Here is a 19,415-nt window from a genome sequence, read left to right on the forward strand (position 1 = left end):
GAATTCTAAACACAACAAAAGTTACCTTTGAAATGTAATAAATACTAATTCCTTTTCACAAACAAAATATTAAAATATGAATAATTAAATTACAGCATGATAGATTATATTACATAAGCTTTAATCTAGATACAGGTAATCACAATGGAAATAATAAATCTATCTTTTTATCAAAACTTGCATGAATTAACTTCCGGTTTTATTTTTAGGCCGGTCGGGCACCTGTCCGAGCTCCCTGTCCTTCTTAGGGATGACGACTATTCGTCCGTTTACTTGTGACGACTTATTTAGATTTAATAATGTGTAAGTATAGGCTTTACAATGGTAACCAGTTCTGTCAGTGTCACTTTATCCTTTTTAATGTGTTTGACTTTTTTTTTTATTATTTATCATGTAAATATGATAATTTATCTAAATGTGAAATAAAATATATGATATAAATCTCAAGGGATTGTTTAGAGGATCATACGACATTTAACTGTCAATGGCGTTCTCTATCCTATATATATGACAAAAAAGTTACAGCTAATGGAATCTTGGTCTGTTCGCCCTGGCAGACAAATCTGGGTCCGTTCGTGCCCATTCACGTTCGCACCCACTCATATTCGCCCCCTTTCACTTTCGCACCCTACAGCACCCAAAGTCCGTTCGCGCCCAATTTTAATTTGTTTTGTGTTTAATAACTTTGTAATCAACATGATCAAGTTTTGGCAAGTGTATTCTTGTAAGTATAATTGTTGTCATAGTCTCAAACTGATAAAGTGAAACAGCATTTTTTTTGGTGTTGAATGAATCTTCATCATGTTTTGGATATGTATTGTTAAAAAAAAATAATAATCCTTTCTAAATAAAGTGGGATTCTGTCAACGCTTTATTTTGTGTTGAATAACTGTTAGTTAATCATGTTTTGGTCAGTGTATTTCTATAACTTTGTTGCATTGACTTGTTTCAAAATAAAGTGAGATTCTGTCTGTGTGTTGAAAAATTTTTATCATGTTTTGGTTATAATATTTCTATATTTTGTTGTTTCATTGTTTCAGATCAAAGGGACCAAGCAGTTAAAAACAATTATCTTTTGTGTTATTCATTTAAAATCTTCAATGTTTTACTCATACCAAGCTATAAATACATTCAGTATTTACACCAAAGCAATTTAAAACAAATATCATGATTTTCCAATTATTCAACTGGAATTTGAATTAAAATTGGGCGCGAATGTGTAGAGTGCGAACGGACCTTGGGTGCAACGTGCGAGATGCGAAAGTGTATTGGGCGCGAACGGACCTGATACCCTGGCAGACATGTTTGCCCATTCCATGCATTCACGTTTCCACCTCTAATTTTAGGAGTGTGGTAATTGGAATACTTTCTCATGAAAACAAATAATAAATTTATTGCCAAATGATGTAAACAGTATGTTTTGGTGATAATTAAATGTGCACTTTCTTTTAGATGATAAGAAATCGCTTAATTTTGATAAATCTTGTAAAAAAAATTCCAAAAATAACGGTAGAGATAATTATTTGAGATGAATCACAATTTAATAGGATGTTTTGACAAATCACAGTAAAATTTTAACCAATTTGACGCTAACGATAGGTGAAAATGACTGTTTGCATCTGACGGTAAAGGGAACTACTACAAATGTACCCTCATTCAGTGTACTTGGTGTAGTGATGTAGTAATTTCAGCATCCTTATTTTATAATAGTATGTTGATTATATCTTTTTTCAGTATTTCTACAGCAAACAATTAAAAAATAGAAGGGTTTGCCCAGAAATATTGACCTGTTCTGATTTTTAGGGATTTTTTAGAGACCCCCAAAATGAGGGATATTTTGTAAAGTTTCCTCTGTTTATATTTCTAAGGAATAATAAATATATTTTGTTTTTTGTTTGTTCAGATTGATTAAGTAGGTAGTATTTTTAAATGATACTACACCTGCTAAATGCTTGAAATGTTTTGTTCCATTCGATATTCAACATGTTCAACAAACAGTTCTAATAAAATCGATAATGGATGCTACAAATTAGATTGAAAGGATTAAATTTTGATATTATTTTGCAGGAATTTAGATCCACTGACAGAAACTGTATCCTTCATACCAAGAACAGAATGAAATTGATATGCCTCTTCTGTGTTTTTAAACCCCCAAAAATGTTGTACTAAACATTCTCACACCACATCTTCCTATACAATGTATCTATGTATGCATGTAGCTTCAGAAATAAAGAGAAAATAGGAGCTTTTCTCCTAATTTGAAGAGATTGAAGTTACATATGATTCAATTATGTTGTATTAAAATACAATTATTGATGGACATGAACATTGCCTTGCCTTGGACACAGACCTTGAGGAGAACCATTCAGACCAAAATAAACTGGGACATTTACTGCAATTGCAATATAACTTTCTTTTCAAATTTGAAACAGTATAGTATTGTCTATATGCTTAACTCACAGTATATTTGTACACCAAGGACCTGTATTAAATACTCAATGCCTAGACATACAATAGAGGTTTAGAAAGGTTCTTATTTGGTACATGTAATAAATTGTTCTGACCTACATGTGACTATGATGATTTTGTAGTTTATATACATTTTGTACACTTCAAAATTGTACAAAGAATCTAAAATAACACATCTACAAAACTTTATATTTTTATATAACTAATTAATTGTATCCAGATCTTTATTCGAAAAGGCATTTAGTTGAATATAACCATCATAGTCCTTACATGTAATTGGCACAAATGTACGTATAAGTAAAATTTTACCTTTCTTTTATTCAAGACATACACATATATTTCAAGTTAATGTAATAATGGTCATTACTGTCATGACTGTAAAACAAAAGCTTTTTCCTGTAATTGTAATCAACGCAACAGTAAAAAAAATACTTCTTTGATCACTGACCAGAATGATTGAATGGTAAGGTTATTAAGTAAAGTCCAGATATGGGAACTGAAGTTTATGTTGTCACTGAGTTGTTACTATTTATCTAGATTTGTTTTTATTCCTTGACACTCTCAGTATGGCTTACCATTTTACATGCAGTACCTTGCTCACTGGCCAGAGTACTTCCAAGTTGCTGAATCGCCGGCTGGACAAATTATGGGATATAGTAAGTACATTTTCTCATAATTTGCCCATTGGTAAGAGTATTTCTAATTATCTTACCTCCTATACATTTCCAGGAATATGATTGGTTAAAAGCGTCCGTGTGCAAACCGTGTATATTTGATATTAGGTTAGTAGGGAGGCGGGGTTTATCTCATACACGGTTAGTAGTGGAGTTACGTCCCTTTATATTCCTTATTTGGTAAGAAGGGGGCGGGCCTTATTTAATACACGGTTAGTAATGGTGTTATGTCCCTTTGTAAAAAACAAAACGGTTCTGAGAAAAAATCTTAAAAGTTCCAACAGACGAAGAAATTGATGATTCAGATTGAAACAAATTCATAAAACACATTTAAACCTTACAAGTCGTTATTGTTGGCATCTGTTTTTGTAGGATTAATGGAAGTATTTTCCTAGCGCTAACAGTATTGAAGACTTGCTCGTTTTGAGAATCACTCTTAATTTCACACGTGAAGATAGTCGGTAAGATAAATTCGTTACATAGTGTGCTAGTGACGTAATACGGTATATATGGGGTCAGTAAATTCCATATGGGGATTCGAGCTTCGCTCTCACCCCATATGGAATTTACTGACCCCATATATACCGTATTAGGTCACTAGCACACTATGTAACTAATAGTACAAAGAAACCTGACCTGTTTAAACTGAACTTTCAAGTGACTTAAGATTTTGTTTCGGTTTGGGCCGATGTTTGGTTTTTATCAGATTCACAACGCATACAATTTGATATGATGGTGCTAAAGAACATGTTGAGTTTAATTTTATACAGGTTTTCTGTTTATGCAGGATTCAGTTTAGCCAAGTTTCACTGTATTTGAATATCTCAGATACATACAATAATTGGATATAGCAATTTGTCCACAAGTTAATTCATGTATACTCAAGTATCTGACCCACTGACCTTGGACTTGGTACACGAATGATATTAACAAGTATCTGAATCTCAGTAGCTGTACAAATAATTGGAATGATAAGGACATTCACTAGCATGACTAAATCCTTACTCACTGATACGAGTACATGTATAACATTTACAACTGACATAATCTTTGCTAAGACAAAAGATAGGATATACTGAGCATATTTATCTACTGGCCAGAGTAAATGCGCAACATTTTTAACTGGCCTAATCCATGATGTTTTTGTGATCTTTCCCAGTTACAAAGAATTATGCGCATTTATTAATTTAGACATTATGTTAGAAGGGGTAAATGTATTTATAATATTCATGACTTTAAGTCTAAGTTGTATATGTAATAAATATTGCTTCAGTTAAATTGAAGATCTTGTTAAAATATATTATTTGTTTAATTTCAGTAATGGGTAAAGCTGAGGGGTCAAATGATTTATGGCATGGTCATGTGACTGCGTTATCAGTGGCACCAGAATATAGACGTCTTGGTCTGGCAGCAAAATTGATGAATATTTTAGAGGAAATTTCAGAAAAGTAAGTAGAACTTCATGTGTTTTCCTTAGTTGAGACACCAGAGTTAAAATCTAGATGAGAAAAACTATGAGTGACATTTGAAAGTAAAAATGCTATGATTCAAATACTGTGGATTCATCTATTTTTGTGGGTAATAATTATTCTTTCATTGAGGACAACTGGAATTTTAGAACGTGGATATTTATATTTAATTTCATGGCTTTGCAAAAGTCTGCATAATATTTTTTAATCTGTTGAACATTTATATTCGTGGTTCACCTGTACCTACAAAATCCATGAAAATGTGTCCTATGAATAATAATGTAATATTTGGCAGTAAAGGGAGCTAACTTACAGTAAACTTTATGTAAATTTTCAGAAAAAGATGTTTCTTTGTGGATTTATTTGTAAGAGTTTCCAACAAAGTTGCTGTAGACATGTACAATAAGCTAGGATATACGGTGTATAGAACAGTACTGGAATATTACTCTGGAGAAGTGGACGAAGATGCTTATGGTAAGAAGTTGTTCTTTAGTATTGCTCAATATTCATGTATTTACATGTGTTCCTAATTTATATATTAGGAACCTTGGTGGTAGACTGGTATAAGTAGTCAAACTACTCTATCACAAGCCAGTCAACACTGAGGTTGTCAGTTTGAATCCAGCACAGGGTAGGTACACTAGACAGCAATATTTATTGACTATGATAGTCAGTTTTCCTTCTGCAGTTTGGTGGTTTTCAGAAGGCACTACTACTTCCCCACCAATAAAAACTTAACACCACGAAATTGCAAAATAGTGTTGAAAGTGGCGTTTAACACCAGTCAATCAATCAATCCTGTTTATAAGTGTACATAATTTGTAGGCAAAGATTAAAATATGTGTGGTTAAAATAATATGAAACCAAGGACTATGTGATGTTGCTGTCTGAGGAGAGGCCTTTCATGTATACATGGTAGTGTGCTAGAAAATTTTAGATATCTCAACACGACTCTTACTCTTTTTATACCAAATTATTGTGCTCCCTGAAAAAATTTCAGAAGCATATTATAGTCATTGCTCTCCCCCTTTTTCTGGGTGTAAGAAACAAAAGGTTTTGGGATGAAAATTTCCTTAATTTGCTTGATAGTAACGAAATTATTTGTGTAGCAGAAATGTAGGGAAGGGGAAGAACTCTAATTACTTCGTCAGTTATGGTCACTTTTGTAAAATTAGAAAAACAACGATTTTGTTTTAGGATGGTAACTTAAGTGTCCTTTTTTGTTTGATAATAAAACTTGTATATATTGAAAATATACAGAGGGGGTAGAATTCTACTGATTTTCAGGTTCAAAGGTCAAGGTCATGGCTGCTAAAAATTTACTGAAAATAAAGAAAAATAAATTGTAATCTAATTTTTATATGTGGTGTTATGTGTAACTTTTCTTATTAAATTCATACATTGTTTTATTGCATTTTTTATTTTTTGATATAGATGTAATTAGTTTTATGAGGCAAACAACAAAATTTTAATTTTTTCATAAACATGATAAAATATACATGATATCTAGATAAATCATCAGGAAATAGAATTTTGATGTTTATTTCAGGTATAAATCTTGTTAGTTCTTTATCTGAAGAACATACACAAAGATTTTATTATGTAAAATGTACCTGATTTTATATCTGTTGAAGATATGCATTTTGGTATTGAGTTATCTCTCTTGAATCAGATCACTTTTAAAAACTAAAATGAGCTAATGGCTCTTCAATGGTAAAAGTGTTAAAAGGAGATTATATGGACTTTTGTGGAGGAATGGGGTATGGATTAATAAGTTTTGATACTCAGAGTGTTTATTCTAGTCTTTTTTGGATGAGATTGGAATTTGAGTTTCAGTTAGTGAAAAAAATTTCCACTCTGATCTGTCTCAAACATTTACTTAGAATGTATAGAGGAAAATGTGCAAACTAAAAGTTGAAGGACCTTTTTTCTAAAAGGGGTTTTATAATAAAAACTACAATTCCATCCCAGATTATTATTGTGCATAACAAAGAATAAACATTAATCATTTATTATCTGCAAACTCAGTGATTTGCTGCCTTTACTCTTCAGAGTTGAAAAAGAAATGAATTACTTTACTAATTGCTATCATAATTAGAAATTGGTACATTTGTACTGTGAAAGTACTTTTATTCGTGGGGAGCCAATTTTCGGGGTTTTCGAGGGATGACTTTATCCACAAATTAAAGTGGCCAATGAAATAAAACAACTGTTGTCTTAATCAGTACATGGAAAGGTCCCCATGTAGGTTTGACTTCTGAAATGATCTAGAGAATATATTGAATATTGCTAAATCTGAGAATACTATAATAGTAGTCACATGGCAAATGAACTATGAACTACAACTGCAGGTAGGATTATACACATTTAATCTTTGAAAACATAAACTACAACTTTTGATCTTTTCATTCTCGTAAAAAATATTTTTGATGAAAGTCAGATTTCCGATAATGATTTGCTATGATAAAGTTATCATTTATTAATATCCTCATAATTCTAGTACAATGTTGCTGAACCACGAAAATTGATACCCATGAATTTAATAACTTTCACAGTACAAAAAACTGTACATGTATGTGCATGTTGAAAACGCATCAACATCTTTCTTTTACTGGAAGTTTTGAGATTTAAACCCCTATTTCAATATTTACAATAAAATGTATACCTAAACTCTTATGTGGGTTATTTTTCAGATCTTGTTCCTCCCTCAATATTCTGTTTGTCCAAAACATAATTTTGTCTAACTTTTTTCTCAATAACTACTGCTATACAGAATGATTTCATATTTGGTCAGTAACTAAATATTGATGAGTTGTAAATGGTGGTAATGTATGAATGCTTATCAAATCTGTCAGATACCTACTTTTGGTTTACCAATGCAGTGAATTTTTCAGAAACTATTATAAACAAAATAATTTAATGTTTGGTCAGCTATTTGACAGTAATGGGTTCTATGTATGATTGCTTTCTAGATCTTTCAGATAACTGATTCCAGTTTTCAAATACATTAGAGTTACATTTGTATATTTTGGGATATGGGTAGCAATACAATGCTTGCAATTTCTTTTCCTAAATCTGCAGAACTCAGAAATTTTGGCAGTTTGTACTGCATTTAATAAATGCACTCTATTATAAGATTAATCATCAGTATTGAATATGGAAGTAAAAAATAATGTTAATATTGCATTGATATCTGAAACACTAAACATATGCAGAATTTCAGGAAGATAGATTGTTGACTTTCTGTATTCTCCCCAAATATATTGGAATATAGAATAAAAATATCAGATCATACATTTAGATTTATTACCAGTAATGTTTTTAATGATTTTTCAGTGTTCATTTATTGCTACTGTACAAGCGTCTGTAAAATACAAGTACAGCTGGCTTTATAACGCTACACTTGTTTACCCTCTCAAATTAAAACACTTTACTGCCTGAGTAGAACTGATTTTAGTTCTTCTTCAGTGTTCTTGTAATAATTACCAACCGTCATAAAGTTACATAATATCATAACAATTTTATTGAAGAGTTGTGCAGTAAATTACACAGTTTATGACTTGGCATAATAGTTATTCCCCTTGAAACTTCTATTGGAACATTTGCCAAGAGACATATTATTTTCCCCAATAATTTCCAACAGCGGCTGATTATGATACAAGCCAGACATCTATACAATCATTATAATAAAGGCGAAAAATTGAAAAGAAAAAAACTCATAAAGCTATTATTCTGTTGTAAGACATTGATTAATATCTGGTTGGGTTCCAATATTTTCTGACAAAAGTCCAAACGTTTTTCTGCGAATGATTAATGTAAACAGCTGTGGTGTTTCTCAGGGATTAAGTTTGTTAATTAATCTTGGTATGATTCTGACATACTGACCTGCTGCCTGACACTGCTAGATAACAAAGATGCGCAAAGTGTTGATATGATTTGTTGAAAACTTTCACCTGAAGATTTCTGTTATCGTTTCGTATTTATCATATCAGTTGAAAAAGGTGAAAATGGCAATTGGGGTATCTCTAATTTGTTAAAAGAAAGCAAATTATGCATTCTAAGGTGTTATATATCAGTGTTGTTGATGTCTAGGGGGGAAAAATCGGTTATCTGTTAGATTTCGTTTTTGTTTGATTGACTTGAAATTAACCTGCAATGAAAGAAGACATATTGCTAACAAAAAATTGTTTGTATCAGATTATAAACAAGATTGCAGTTCTAAAGGGAGATAATTCCAAACAAAATATGCACCTTTGTGTAAAAAAATTAATACAAGACATTTGTGGCAAGTCCCAGACCTGTGCTTATGGTTGCACTTTGTGAATACAGCTGTTTAAACCACTTCTCTTTTGGAGAGATATTTGATATTTATAGATGTTTTGTTTTGTTGACTTACTGGTTCCCAGAAAAGATATCCATGCTTCATATCATAGAGACACAACTTTTGAATTTTGCCATAATAAATACAATTGGATAGAGGTCAAATTGAATTCCAAGGAAGAATCAAAGTAAAGAGAGGGATAGCACAGCATTTTATTATCAACTCTTAGAAGTTTGAGACATAGTAATGTTGAAAAGTGTTGATCCTTGCAAAAAAAGTATTAGCTACCCAGTGGCGGATCCGGAGGGGGGATTCTAGGGGTTGGAACCCCCCTTTTTGGGGGACAATCAATGCATTCGAATGTGGACATATAGCTGAACCCCCCCCCCCCCCCCCTTTATCCTGGGTTGGAAAACCCCTTTTAAAAATGGTTGGATCTGCCCCTGATATCATACCTTTCCCCTATTCTATAATCCCCTCACAGACTTACCAGCGTATGTATTTTAAAATGTTTTAAGACGATACTTTCATATTGCAGTGCAATGTACTACAGTTGTCATTGGTCAAACGGCTACAGACTAAAATGTACTAACAATAGACTCCAACTTAATTAAATCTAATATCAACGCAATTAGAATGTGGTCCCACAAGATGTAATAATCAGCTGACGATATCTACAAGTGAAACATACAAGACAAGAAAATGACACCTAAACTAATTAGTTAAGTGACAAGTTCATTATGTTCTATGCCTAATCCTTCAAATAGTTACAGTAATAGTTGTTTATCATGTATGAGGAATAAGTGCAATTTAATTTGTTTGTCTGCTCATTAGCGGGGTTTGTTTATTTGATATACAACAGTGCATCAATTTACATTATTGAAAATAAACAGAAAAATTTTGACAGATGAAACTCATCAGATTACAGATGTCTGCACACCTGTTAATTAATAGACAGAAACTGACATTAACTAATTTGCATCATACCAAGATGTAGAAATGGAGATATGGCCGGGTTAAGGTCAATGAGACATACACTCATCAACACATGTTTAACATGTTTATAAATTAGGCAGAAAGTTTTTCTGTTTGAATTGTTTCACATATTTCATTTTGTTTTTTTCTATAGCTGACTGTACAATAAGGCTTTTTATACCTCCGTTTATGGGACATATTATGGTATACTGTTTACGGTCTGTCTGTCCCTCTGTTATACCGGAAGGACGGTCTGTCGTCAACATGCCAGACATTAACTAAAAAAATGCTTTAACCAATTTGCATAAAAATGTATTGAATTGTTTAAATTTATTAACGTGAGCTCCCTTTCACTATTATTTATTTTTAGATTTTACGTTTCCGAGTTTGTGATTTTCTCAAAAATGCTTTGATCAATTCTCATGAAACTTTGGTGAATTGTTTATATCTATTGATGTAAGCTCCCTTTTGATTTTCATAAATTTATAATATGACATTAAGAAGTAATTGAACTTTATTCTTTGAAATTGTGACGGATGTATCATGCGCTCATGGCGCAGCTGTTTATTCTCAATGTTGAAGGTTGAACAGTGACCTATACATTTGTAATTACTTTCATCATGGTCATTTGGTGTCTGAGACAACTATGGAGGATACAGCTACAATTGTTAGTTACCTACTTAAGTCAGTTTGATAGGAATAATTTGTGATAGATCAATGATATTTTAAAGGCCTCATTGGCCCATTAGACTAAGTAGTTACTTCTATAATCACTAACCAGTAAACACTCAACAAAGAGGTTGTGAGCACTTGAATTTACTCCAATCTTAATTGACTAGGATTGTCAGTTTTCCTATGGAAGGTCAGTGGCTTTCTCCAGTCACTCTTGGCCCCTTCGTCAATAAAAACAGGGCGCCAAGAAGTAGCTCAAAAACAGTGTTTAAAAGTGGCTTTAAAACACAGAAAATCAAATCAAAAATATTTTGTAAAAAGTTGCATTACTATCAGTTTGAAGGCTATTTCTGCCTACTAGGTTAATTTTCAAGTGACTTTCAATTTTTAAGCAATTTTCATTGTAAAGTTTTCTGCTTTCATTTGATTAGAGCTTGTGATCAAGTAATGATATTTTAAATAATGCTGCATTACTACCAGTACAGTCAGTTTGATGACCATTTCAAGGCCCTAACATGAGCCCCCACATAGGGTATGGTCCAGTGACTGAATATTTGAAATGTAACTATCCATCTTTTTTTCAAATTTTCTGAACAGTTCAAAAGTGAAAAAACTAAAAAGGTAGTCAGGTACAAGTCGAATGTACAATTCTTGCAGAAATATGCTGTGTGTGCAATATTTTTCAGGCGTTCTAAATTCCAACAACCTATCTCATTTTAAATTTTCTTTTGTGATAGAAATCTTAGATCAGTTTAAAAGCAGGAAATGATTAAACCATTGAGAAATTGCTTCATCATTGCTTGATACTTTCTAATGATGATGATGATAAAATATTGAAATAGAATTCGTTAACGAGAATCAAGTAATTAATGTTGAAATTCAAATTTAATGGTTGGAAATGTACGGTACAAATATGGTCATGCACCTAGGAACTTCTGCATCTCTTAGAGGACAGACAGTTTAATAGGATACTGGGAGAAAATGTAGGTTTTGTAACTGAAATGAAGAGAAAAGAGGAAGAAAAAATCAAAGGAAGTTGTAAAAATAAGTTCAAGAAAAACAGGCAAGATATGTACAATGGCCCAAAAAAACACAAGAAAAACAAGTTCACAAAACACAATGAAATGATGGATGAACTCAAGTGCTGTGAAGGTTTATAGCCTTGCAGCATTAGAGAAAGGAGAATTTGGAAAGGAGACGGGGGGAAAAGGGGAGACAAAAAGAGAAAATAAGGGAGGTAGAAAGGGGAGTTAACTAAGTAAATGAGGCAGAAGATAATGTGTGTGTGTGTGGGGGGGGGGGGGCTGAAAATGAAATAGGCTATAAAGGAGGTAGAAAGGAAAACTGAGGCACTGTGGAAATAAGGGTGATAGAAAGGTTGGCAAAAAAAGGGGAATGTGGCAGAAGAAAGGTAGAAAGAAGAAGGGGAAAATGAGGTAGAAGATATGAGGTTGGGATAAGTGGAAGGGTAAAGTTGTCCGCTCTTACCCTTATTCAGATATTGTTTCATAATATTCTTTAAAGTAGTCAGTTTAATTGCTTATCTATGAGAACCAGTATAATAATTTTCCTAAATCAATTTCTATTCTCCGTTATTTTGACACATCATGCTTTGTTAATGAAAAACAAAAACATAAATTCTAATTTGTGTAGTCATTTTCTTATCCAATATTGATGGTTTGTGTCAGTTTCTTCAACAACTTGAAATAAACTATTTGAAATCTTGAATGAATTGTCTAAAATGACACTATAAGTATTGATAAGAAATCAATTTTCTCAGCTCTGGTTTTCATGGCTTTGTTAGCAACTGTAGGTTCACAATAAGAGAATTACATCTGATTAAGTTGATTAACAAAGTGTTATCGTTATCAGCAAAAATTTTGTAAGTAAAATTGTAGGCTGCAAGATTTAAAAGGAGTCGATTCAGTAAGACCCCTTTTTGGCCCCAAAATTAAGCAGTTTTGCAAAATTGTGAAAATGTAATCTTTTAGCTATTTTTTGGAAAGTAGAATGCTTCTGCTACATAAATATGTGCTGTTTTTGACAATACAATGCACATATATCGTGTACTAGCATCATAAAGTCATGCTAAATTACTGAAATCTTCACAATTATAGCATTTTAGTTAAATTTTAGACAGTTTCTGTTTTAAATGAAAGTGGCCGCATTCGTGTTCATTCATAATATTGAAATGTAAGTTGTATTTGATGATAATACATAACATATATAAAGGTTGAGGATGAACACGGATGCGGCGGCCACTTTCATTTTTGACGAAAACTATCTGAAAAGTGACGTTTTTTGGCATATTTGATAGATTTTTCATATTAAAGCTTCAATCGGAGCGTTTTTAATGACTGAATCAGTTAAAATCTTTTACATAAACTAATCGAATTAATTGAAATAGACACTTAAGTGTTTAAAAAGTGTCCTAAATATCTCGTTAGATGAAACTGAAATTTGTATTCTCAGCAAAACCTTTGTAATCAAATCATCTCCTTCTGTGGGTTGATATCGTCAGTCATAAAAAAAAAATAGGATGCAAATATTTGTGGAAGAAAAAGTAGGGTGCAAAATCAGTTTCAGTCTTTAATCTTCTTTGATGATTAAGACAATCTATCCTATGGCATGTTTATGGTCTATGTATGCAATGAGTTGCAGGTGACTTTTGTGCACAGTGAAGTGCAGCGTTAACTCTTGATGAAGTGCAGCGTTAAATCTTCCTTACATGTGGCATTGTTTACTAAACTAATAAAATTGTTATTATAGACTATAATTAAATTTATTTAACTGCTGTAAATAATTGATGAAGTACATATTTTCCTGTATTTTCCGGAAATATTGCCAATTTCTCATAGACAAATTCTAATTAGTTTAACAGTGATGATGATATTTGCCAAGATTTATACAGACAAGTGGTGTTCTGTGACAAGTTTTATTTTACAGTGATTAAATTTTACATTCACTATTGATACAGATCCAATTTTCTGATGAAAATTACAGCAAAAATTGTATCTATTAAGAAAATTATTGCAAAAATTATATCTATTTGAAAAAGTCAGATGTGTAGCTGGATATAATGATCTAATGATGTAAAAATTACATTTCATTACGAGATGTCTTCATAAAACAGATTTAATGGATGATATGAGATTTTATGTTCAAATTTTTCACGTTTCATTTCTCAATTACTTCAGTTGGGTAATATGATGTTTATAGTTAGTGAGCAGAAGTAGAAAGCGTATAACATTTGGTTTTGGAGCATGCTTGATTAAGGGAAATCCAGAAAGATGCTATGGATGCATTAGATTTATAAAGTTTTATTTTCAATTATTTAATGTTATTATTTCAGTGTGCACAACACATTTATATTGAATAATAATTATTTAGTATGCTTTTCATCTAAAGTTTAGAAAGCAGGAAAAATAAACTGTATAGAACAGTGGTTACTTTGCAACAAATTGTCAAAATTATATTATCTCTTCTTATCAGACCCTCTTAATAGCAAGCCAATCCTTTATTAAACTTAATTTTATTATATTCAGCCAAACCTGTATATACCGGTAATGATCTAAAAAATGACCACAGAAAACTGAGCTTAAAAGAGACCTAACCTCGGAGTTCAGATTTAAAATACATACAGTGGCGGATCCAGAACTTTTCCTAAGGGGGGGGGGGGGGGGGGGGGGGGCGCTGACTGACCTAAGGGGGGGGGGCTCCAGTCATGCTTCAATGATTCCCTATATAATCAACCAAATTTTTCCCACGAAAGGGGGGCCCAGGCCCCCCAGGCCCCCCCCCCCCCCCCTGGATCCGCCTATGACATAGATATTACTTCAGTCAGACAAAAAACAGGTTAACCTCTGAGTTGACCTCACAAAACAGGATTGAAGTGATAGCAGTTTTAACTGCACATATGAATAGCAATTTTATAATATTACACCTCATCAGATCTTAAGAGGCTTATATACATTACATAAGAGAGGTGGGCATTTGTTTGCTGTCTATATTACAAAAAAAAGCCAACTACTTATTGCTGCTTAAGAAATATATAGTATGAGTCTAACTATCATAAGGCAAATATCTCATAGTTTATGCTACTTTAAGTAATTTGTGGTAACTATATATATACTAAGGAGGCCCCTCATGGGGGGGGTCCTAGTAATCACATAATCACCATTTTTTTGCCAATATAATCACATAATCATTAAATATTTGCTTATCTTTAGTAATCAAATAATCATAAACTAAAAATACAGTCCTAGGTAATCAAATAATCATGAAATATTTGGCTTAATAATCAAATAATCATTAAAAAAACGGCCAAGTAATCACATAATCAAAAACCCCATGAGGGCCCTCACTAAGCTGTCAATCCTGATGATAATATACAATATCAGAAATGTTTTTAATCAATGCAGCCTAAAATCATCTGAAAGTTATGGTGGCTAGCCTTCACTTTCCACAGCAATTTCTTTTTGTATGATAATTTTTTATTATTTTGACAGGCATACATCTACCCCATAATTACTAGAACTACAAAATGTTAGTGATTTTTCAATCCAGTAGAAACCTATATATTTAAGAGATTTTATGGCTGTCTGATGATATGTATATAGTTTCCTTGGTTGAATGGTTTATGACCATTTTTGGAATACATGTATTAGAAATGAAATCATCATTTTGATTATACAATATGGAAGCAGAAAAAGATCAGAGTTATGCCTCTTGTAATTTTTTTTTTTAGTTTAATTTTCAAGCTTTTGTTTGTACATTATTTAATTTGAAAAGCATCTGATCTAATATGATATGTTTACTGTAATTATAAAAAACACAGACAATTGAGTATAACAGATGTAACATTTTGTTCTGCATGGGGCGAGGTTGTAGAATGCCAGGGAAAAATATTACTTTTCCAATGGCAAAAAACGGCAAAATATCTTAATTTCTTCTTGTCACTGACACCTTCGTTTTTAAAAATATCTGACATGGAGGTTGTTTAGTTTGTCTCAAAATAATTGTCAACAAACCTTGACAGCATTTTCACACTTGAGTTGTCGAGTTGATTTTAAACTAAATCTGACATGGAGATTGTTTAGTTTGTCTTTAAATAATTGTCAACAAACCTTGACAGCATTTTCACACTTGAGTTGTCGAGTTGATTTTAAACTAAATCTGACATGGAGGTTGTTTAGTTTGTCTTTAAATAATTGTCACCAGACTTTGACAGCATTTTCACACTTGGGTTGTTTTAAGGAGTCTGATACATAAAAATCTTTCTAACATACTTTTTCATAAAGTTATAAGTTAAACTTCTATTCCAGTGAAATTGGTTTCTTAATTCTGGGCATGACCTTAATTTCATGTTCCAGTTGCCAGGATTATGCCTTTTTCTTAGTTCTTATAAATGGCAGGTGACACTGTTAAAAATATTGATTTTTTATTAGTATATATCTGTCTGTCTGTCTAAGTCATATGACCTTCACATATTTTTATACTCCAATGGTCAGGTTTAAGATTTTTGATTGGAATTATCACAGAAATTATACATTTAAGCCATTGATTCACAATAATTTGTATACGGACTATGATAAGAAATGGATTTGTATCTAAAAGGTTTATTTGACGGCGACCTATTTTTTACTTAAAAATTAAAGAAATTCAAATATTGCTGTAAGAGAAATATTTTTAAGTGTCAACTTTAATTAAGCTGTATTCCTTTTTATCTGGAAAAATCTCTTGTGGACATCCTTTTCTTGTATTGACGTTAAATATATGTTATTAAATTTAGGCCATAATAGATGCAATTTTTTTTATTCTATGAGCTATTGACAAAATACATTTATACATGTACCAAGCAAACACAAATTTTTGTAATCGAAAAATTATAGATAACTTATAAAGTTTAAATATAAAAAAAAAAAAATTAATAAAATTTGAAATTAGAAATTTCTGGAGCAAGAAAGTTAAAAGAACAAAGAATTAATAAGGCTTGGTCTTATATATTTACTTTCAATTGAATGATATGCATGTAAATGAGCAAACTTCCTCTCTTGTTTCGTGGAATGCACTAAACTTCATAGGAAGATGAGGATGAAGTGACCTGTAAAACAATTCATTTGTCCTTTTATATGTTATGTAATATTTTAAAAGACGTTTGAACATCCTATCCTAAGGCTTAAAGATGTCTTATTCTGTTTGTGATGTATACAGACCTTGATATATTTATAATAGCTAATAATGAAATTACATAAGTGCATATTGAAAGGGATGATATATGTCTAGACTCCTATCAGATTGTACTTTCTCTCTTATCAAAAAAGATTAGAGTAGGGGGGAGTTGTAGTCTCAAGGTTCTCACTAAGGTTTTTTGAAGATGAGTCCTGAGACTCTTTAATTTTTGGCCGACGGGAGTCCAACAGTGAGAAGATGCAATTTATTGCTATGTAATTTATTGATAAAATCCCCATGACAAAATAAAACAAGGGAATGCCAATTACAAGGAACTTAGATTTAATCTAAACTTGCGTTATCAAGAGATGATAGTTGTGCTCAGTTGATAAAACATTATGCAGTCTTGATGCAGCTGTTACCTGCTCTTTGGTGGGGTTGTTGTCTCTTTGAAATATTCCTCATATCCATTCTCAATTTTATTATACCCCACGCAACGAAGTTGCGGAGGGTATAATGTTTTTGACCCGTCCGTCCGTCCGTCCGTCAGTCCTGTTTCTTGTCATTGCAACTCCTCTCAAACCACACAACAGAATTTCACGAAACCTTTTCAGATGAAAAGGACATACTATGTAGTTGTGCATATCGACAGGAAATTGCGATTCAATTTTTTTTATAAGAGTTACACCCCTTTGAACTTATTTGCTTAATGTACTACTGCAACAGTTTGTCATCGCAACTCCTCTGAAACTACACAACAGAATTTCATGAAACCTTTTTAGATAATAAGGACATACTATGTAGATGTGCATATCGACAGGAAATTACGATTCAATTTTTTTCTAGGAGTTACCCCCCTTTGAACTTATTTACTTTATTGTACTACTGCAACAGTTTGTCATCGCAACTCCTCTGAAACTACAAAACAGAATTTCATGAAACCTTTTAAGATAATAAGGACATACTATGTAAATGTGCATATCGACAGGAAATTACGATTCAATTTTTTTTCTAGGAGTTGCATCTCTTTGAACTTATTTGCTTCAATGTACTTTTGCAACAGTTTGTCATCTCAACTCCTCTGAAACCACACAACAGAATTGCATGAAATTTTGTAGATAATAAGGACATACTATGTTGATGTGCATATTGACAGGAAATTATTATTCAATATTTTTTCTTATACAATTTTTTTTTCTTACACTTATTTAATTTCTCCAATGACAATGTGGGGACGTGGGGTATGTGAGCGTGCTCACTAAGGTTCTTTAATTTTTGGACTGCACCAATTTTGAAAAAGATGAGTCCATACAGATTTTTTGCAAGTCAACGACTCTTAGTCTCACATTAGCGAGAACCCTGAGTCTGTTTATTCTTCACTTGCTAAAATTTTAGGGTCCTCAGATATGAACTAATCAGTTACTGTTAAAAGTGTGATGCTTTATATTCAGATGGATAAAAATTCTGAATGTCACGTATGTAAAAATCTCGGACCTCTTTTGGATAACAAAACTATTGATTAAAACTTACCTATCTTTTGTAGATATGAGAAAAGCGTTATCTAGAGATACAGAGAAGAAATCTGTGATTCCGTTGGCTCACCCTGTTCGTCCAGAGGAGTTGGATTGACCATGAACCAGGTGAACTATGATGGAGACGAATTGCTATGGTTACTTACAGTTCTCAGCCTCTGTTTTGCTGCAGTGGTCATAACTCTGATTTTATCGTTACTTATGTCAGGGAGCAGCATGGCTGACAGAGACTTGTAGCAGAGAATGTATGACCATTCAATAAAAGCCTTATATTCAAACTACATATTTGGAAACAAGAGCTGCAGTTAAACTATTTCTGATTTATCCACCATTGTTATGTAGCATTGTCATGTCCATTGTACAAATAACATTAATTCATCAACTGGGTAAATGATAGGAATTTTATTTCTCTGCATATTCTATCGTCTTTGTCTATTTCTGGAACAGACCCTTATATCAAGGTTTCCCTCAGTGAGGGGTTTCTTAATGTTTTGGCCATTAAAAACAAGCAAGTTCAATTTTACTGAGATGGATCATTCACAATTGCTTAACAGTTAAGGGCGTGGGCTTTTTACAAGTTAAAATTTTGATTTCTATGTAAAATGGTTGTCAACGGTAAAATGATCTGTCTTAGTTCAAAACATTTTTAATTCTAGAATAGAATTTATACACTTTGTGATTATCTAACCATTGAAGTAATGAGCAGTGATTAAGATAATGAAAATCAATTAGGTTTCTTTGTACAACTTCGTAATTATTGCAAACAATTACGTTGCTATTGTTGGTCAATATCAAATCTACCAACCTAGAAGCTTGTATCCATCATTTTTCACCTGGAGAATGTTTGTAATTTTTAATAAATTATTACTTTTAATAAACTTTGTTTTACTTTATTTAATTGTTCATTGAAATAACTAAGCTTAATTTATCTCTGTCCAGGGACTTTCTATACTAAAACAGAATAGAAAGTCCCTGCTCTGTCATAAGAAATTTGACATGATAAAAAATTTGCCATTTCATATTTAAAGCATTCTGGGTAAAAAATTTAAAGCATATACCCAATTGTCATTGGTTAACAAAATAACCAAGATTCCATCAGTTTATGAACTTTTGAAGCTATATGCATGAAAAA

The 19,415-nt window shown here is 32.1% G+C and overlaps 1 protein-coding gene across 1 annotated transcript; it reads left to right on the forward strand.

Annotated features, from left to right (window-relative positions):
- The first annotated feature begins 164 nt into the window (after window positions 1–164).
- LOC139516348 (N-alpha-acetyltransferase 20-like) lies at window positions 165–19,161 on the forward strand. The gene is made up of 6 exons (XM_071306401.1): window positions 165–303; window positions 2,068–2,092; window positions 3,035–3,125; window positions 4,462–4,591; window positions 4,950–5,086; window positions 18,295–19,161. The coding sequence occupies exons 1-6, from the start codon at window positions 251–253 to the stop codon at window positions 18,378–18,380; spliced, it is 522 nt and encodes a 173-aa protein (XP_071162502.1). The 5' UTR covers window positions 165–250; the 3' UTR covers window positions 18,381–19,161.
- Window positions 19,162–19,415: the final 254 nt, after the last annotated feature.

The sequence above is a fragment of the Mytilus edulis genome, chromosome 3 (genome assembly GCF_963676685.1).
Source record: "Mytilus edulis chromosome 3, xbMytEdul2.2, whole genome shotgun sequence".
Taxonomy (NCBI): domain Eukaryota; kingdom Metazoa; phylum Mollusca; class Bivalvia; order Mytilida; family Mytilidae; genus Mytilus; species Mytilus edulis.

Excerpts from the sequence above, each read along its gene's own strand:
- LOC139516348 (XM_071306401.1), top strand. The coding sequence starts at position 251 with ATGACGACTATTCGTCCGTTTACTTGTGACGACTTATTTAGATTTAAT. Across the intron at positions 2,093-3,034 it reads TAGATCCACTGACAGAAACT|TATGGCTTACCATTTTACAT; the intron begins GTATCCTTCATA and ends TGACACTCTCAG. Across the intron at positions 5,087-18,294 it reads AGTGGACGAAGATGCTTATG|ATATGAGAAAAGCGTTATCT; the intron begins GTAAGAAGTTGT and ends TATCTTTTGTAG.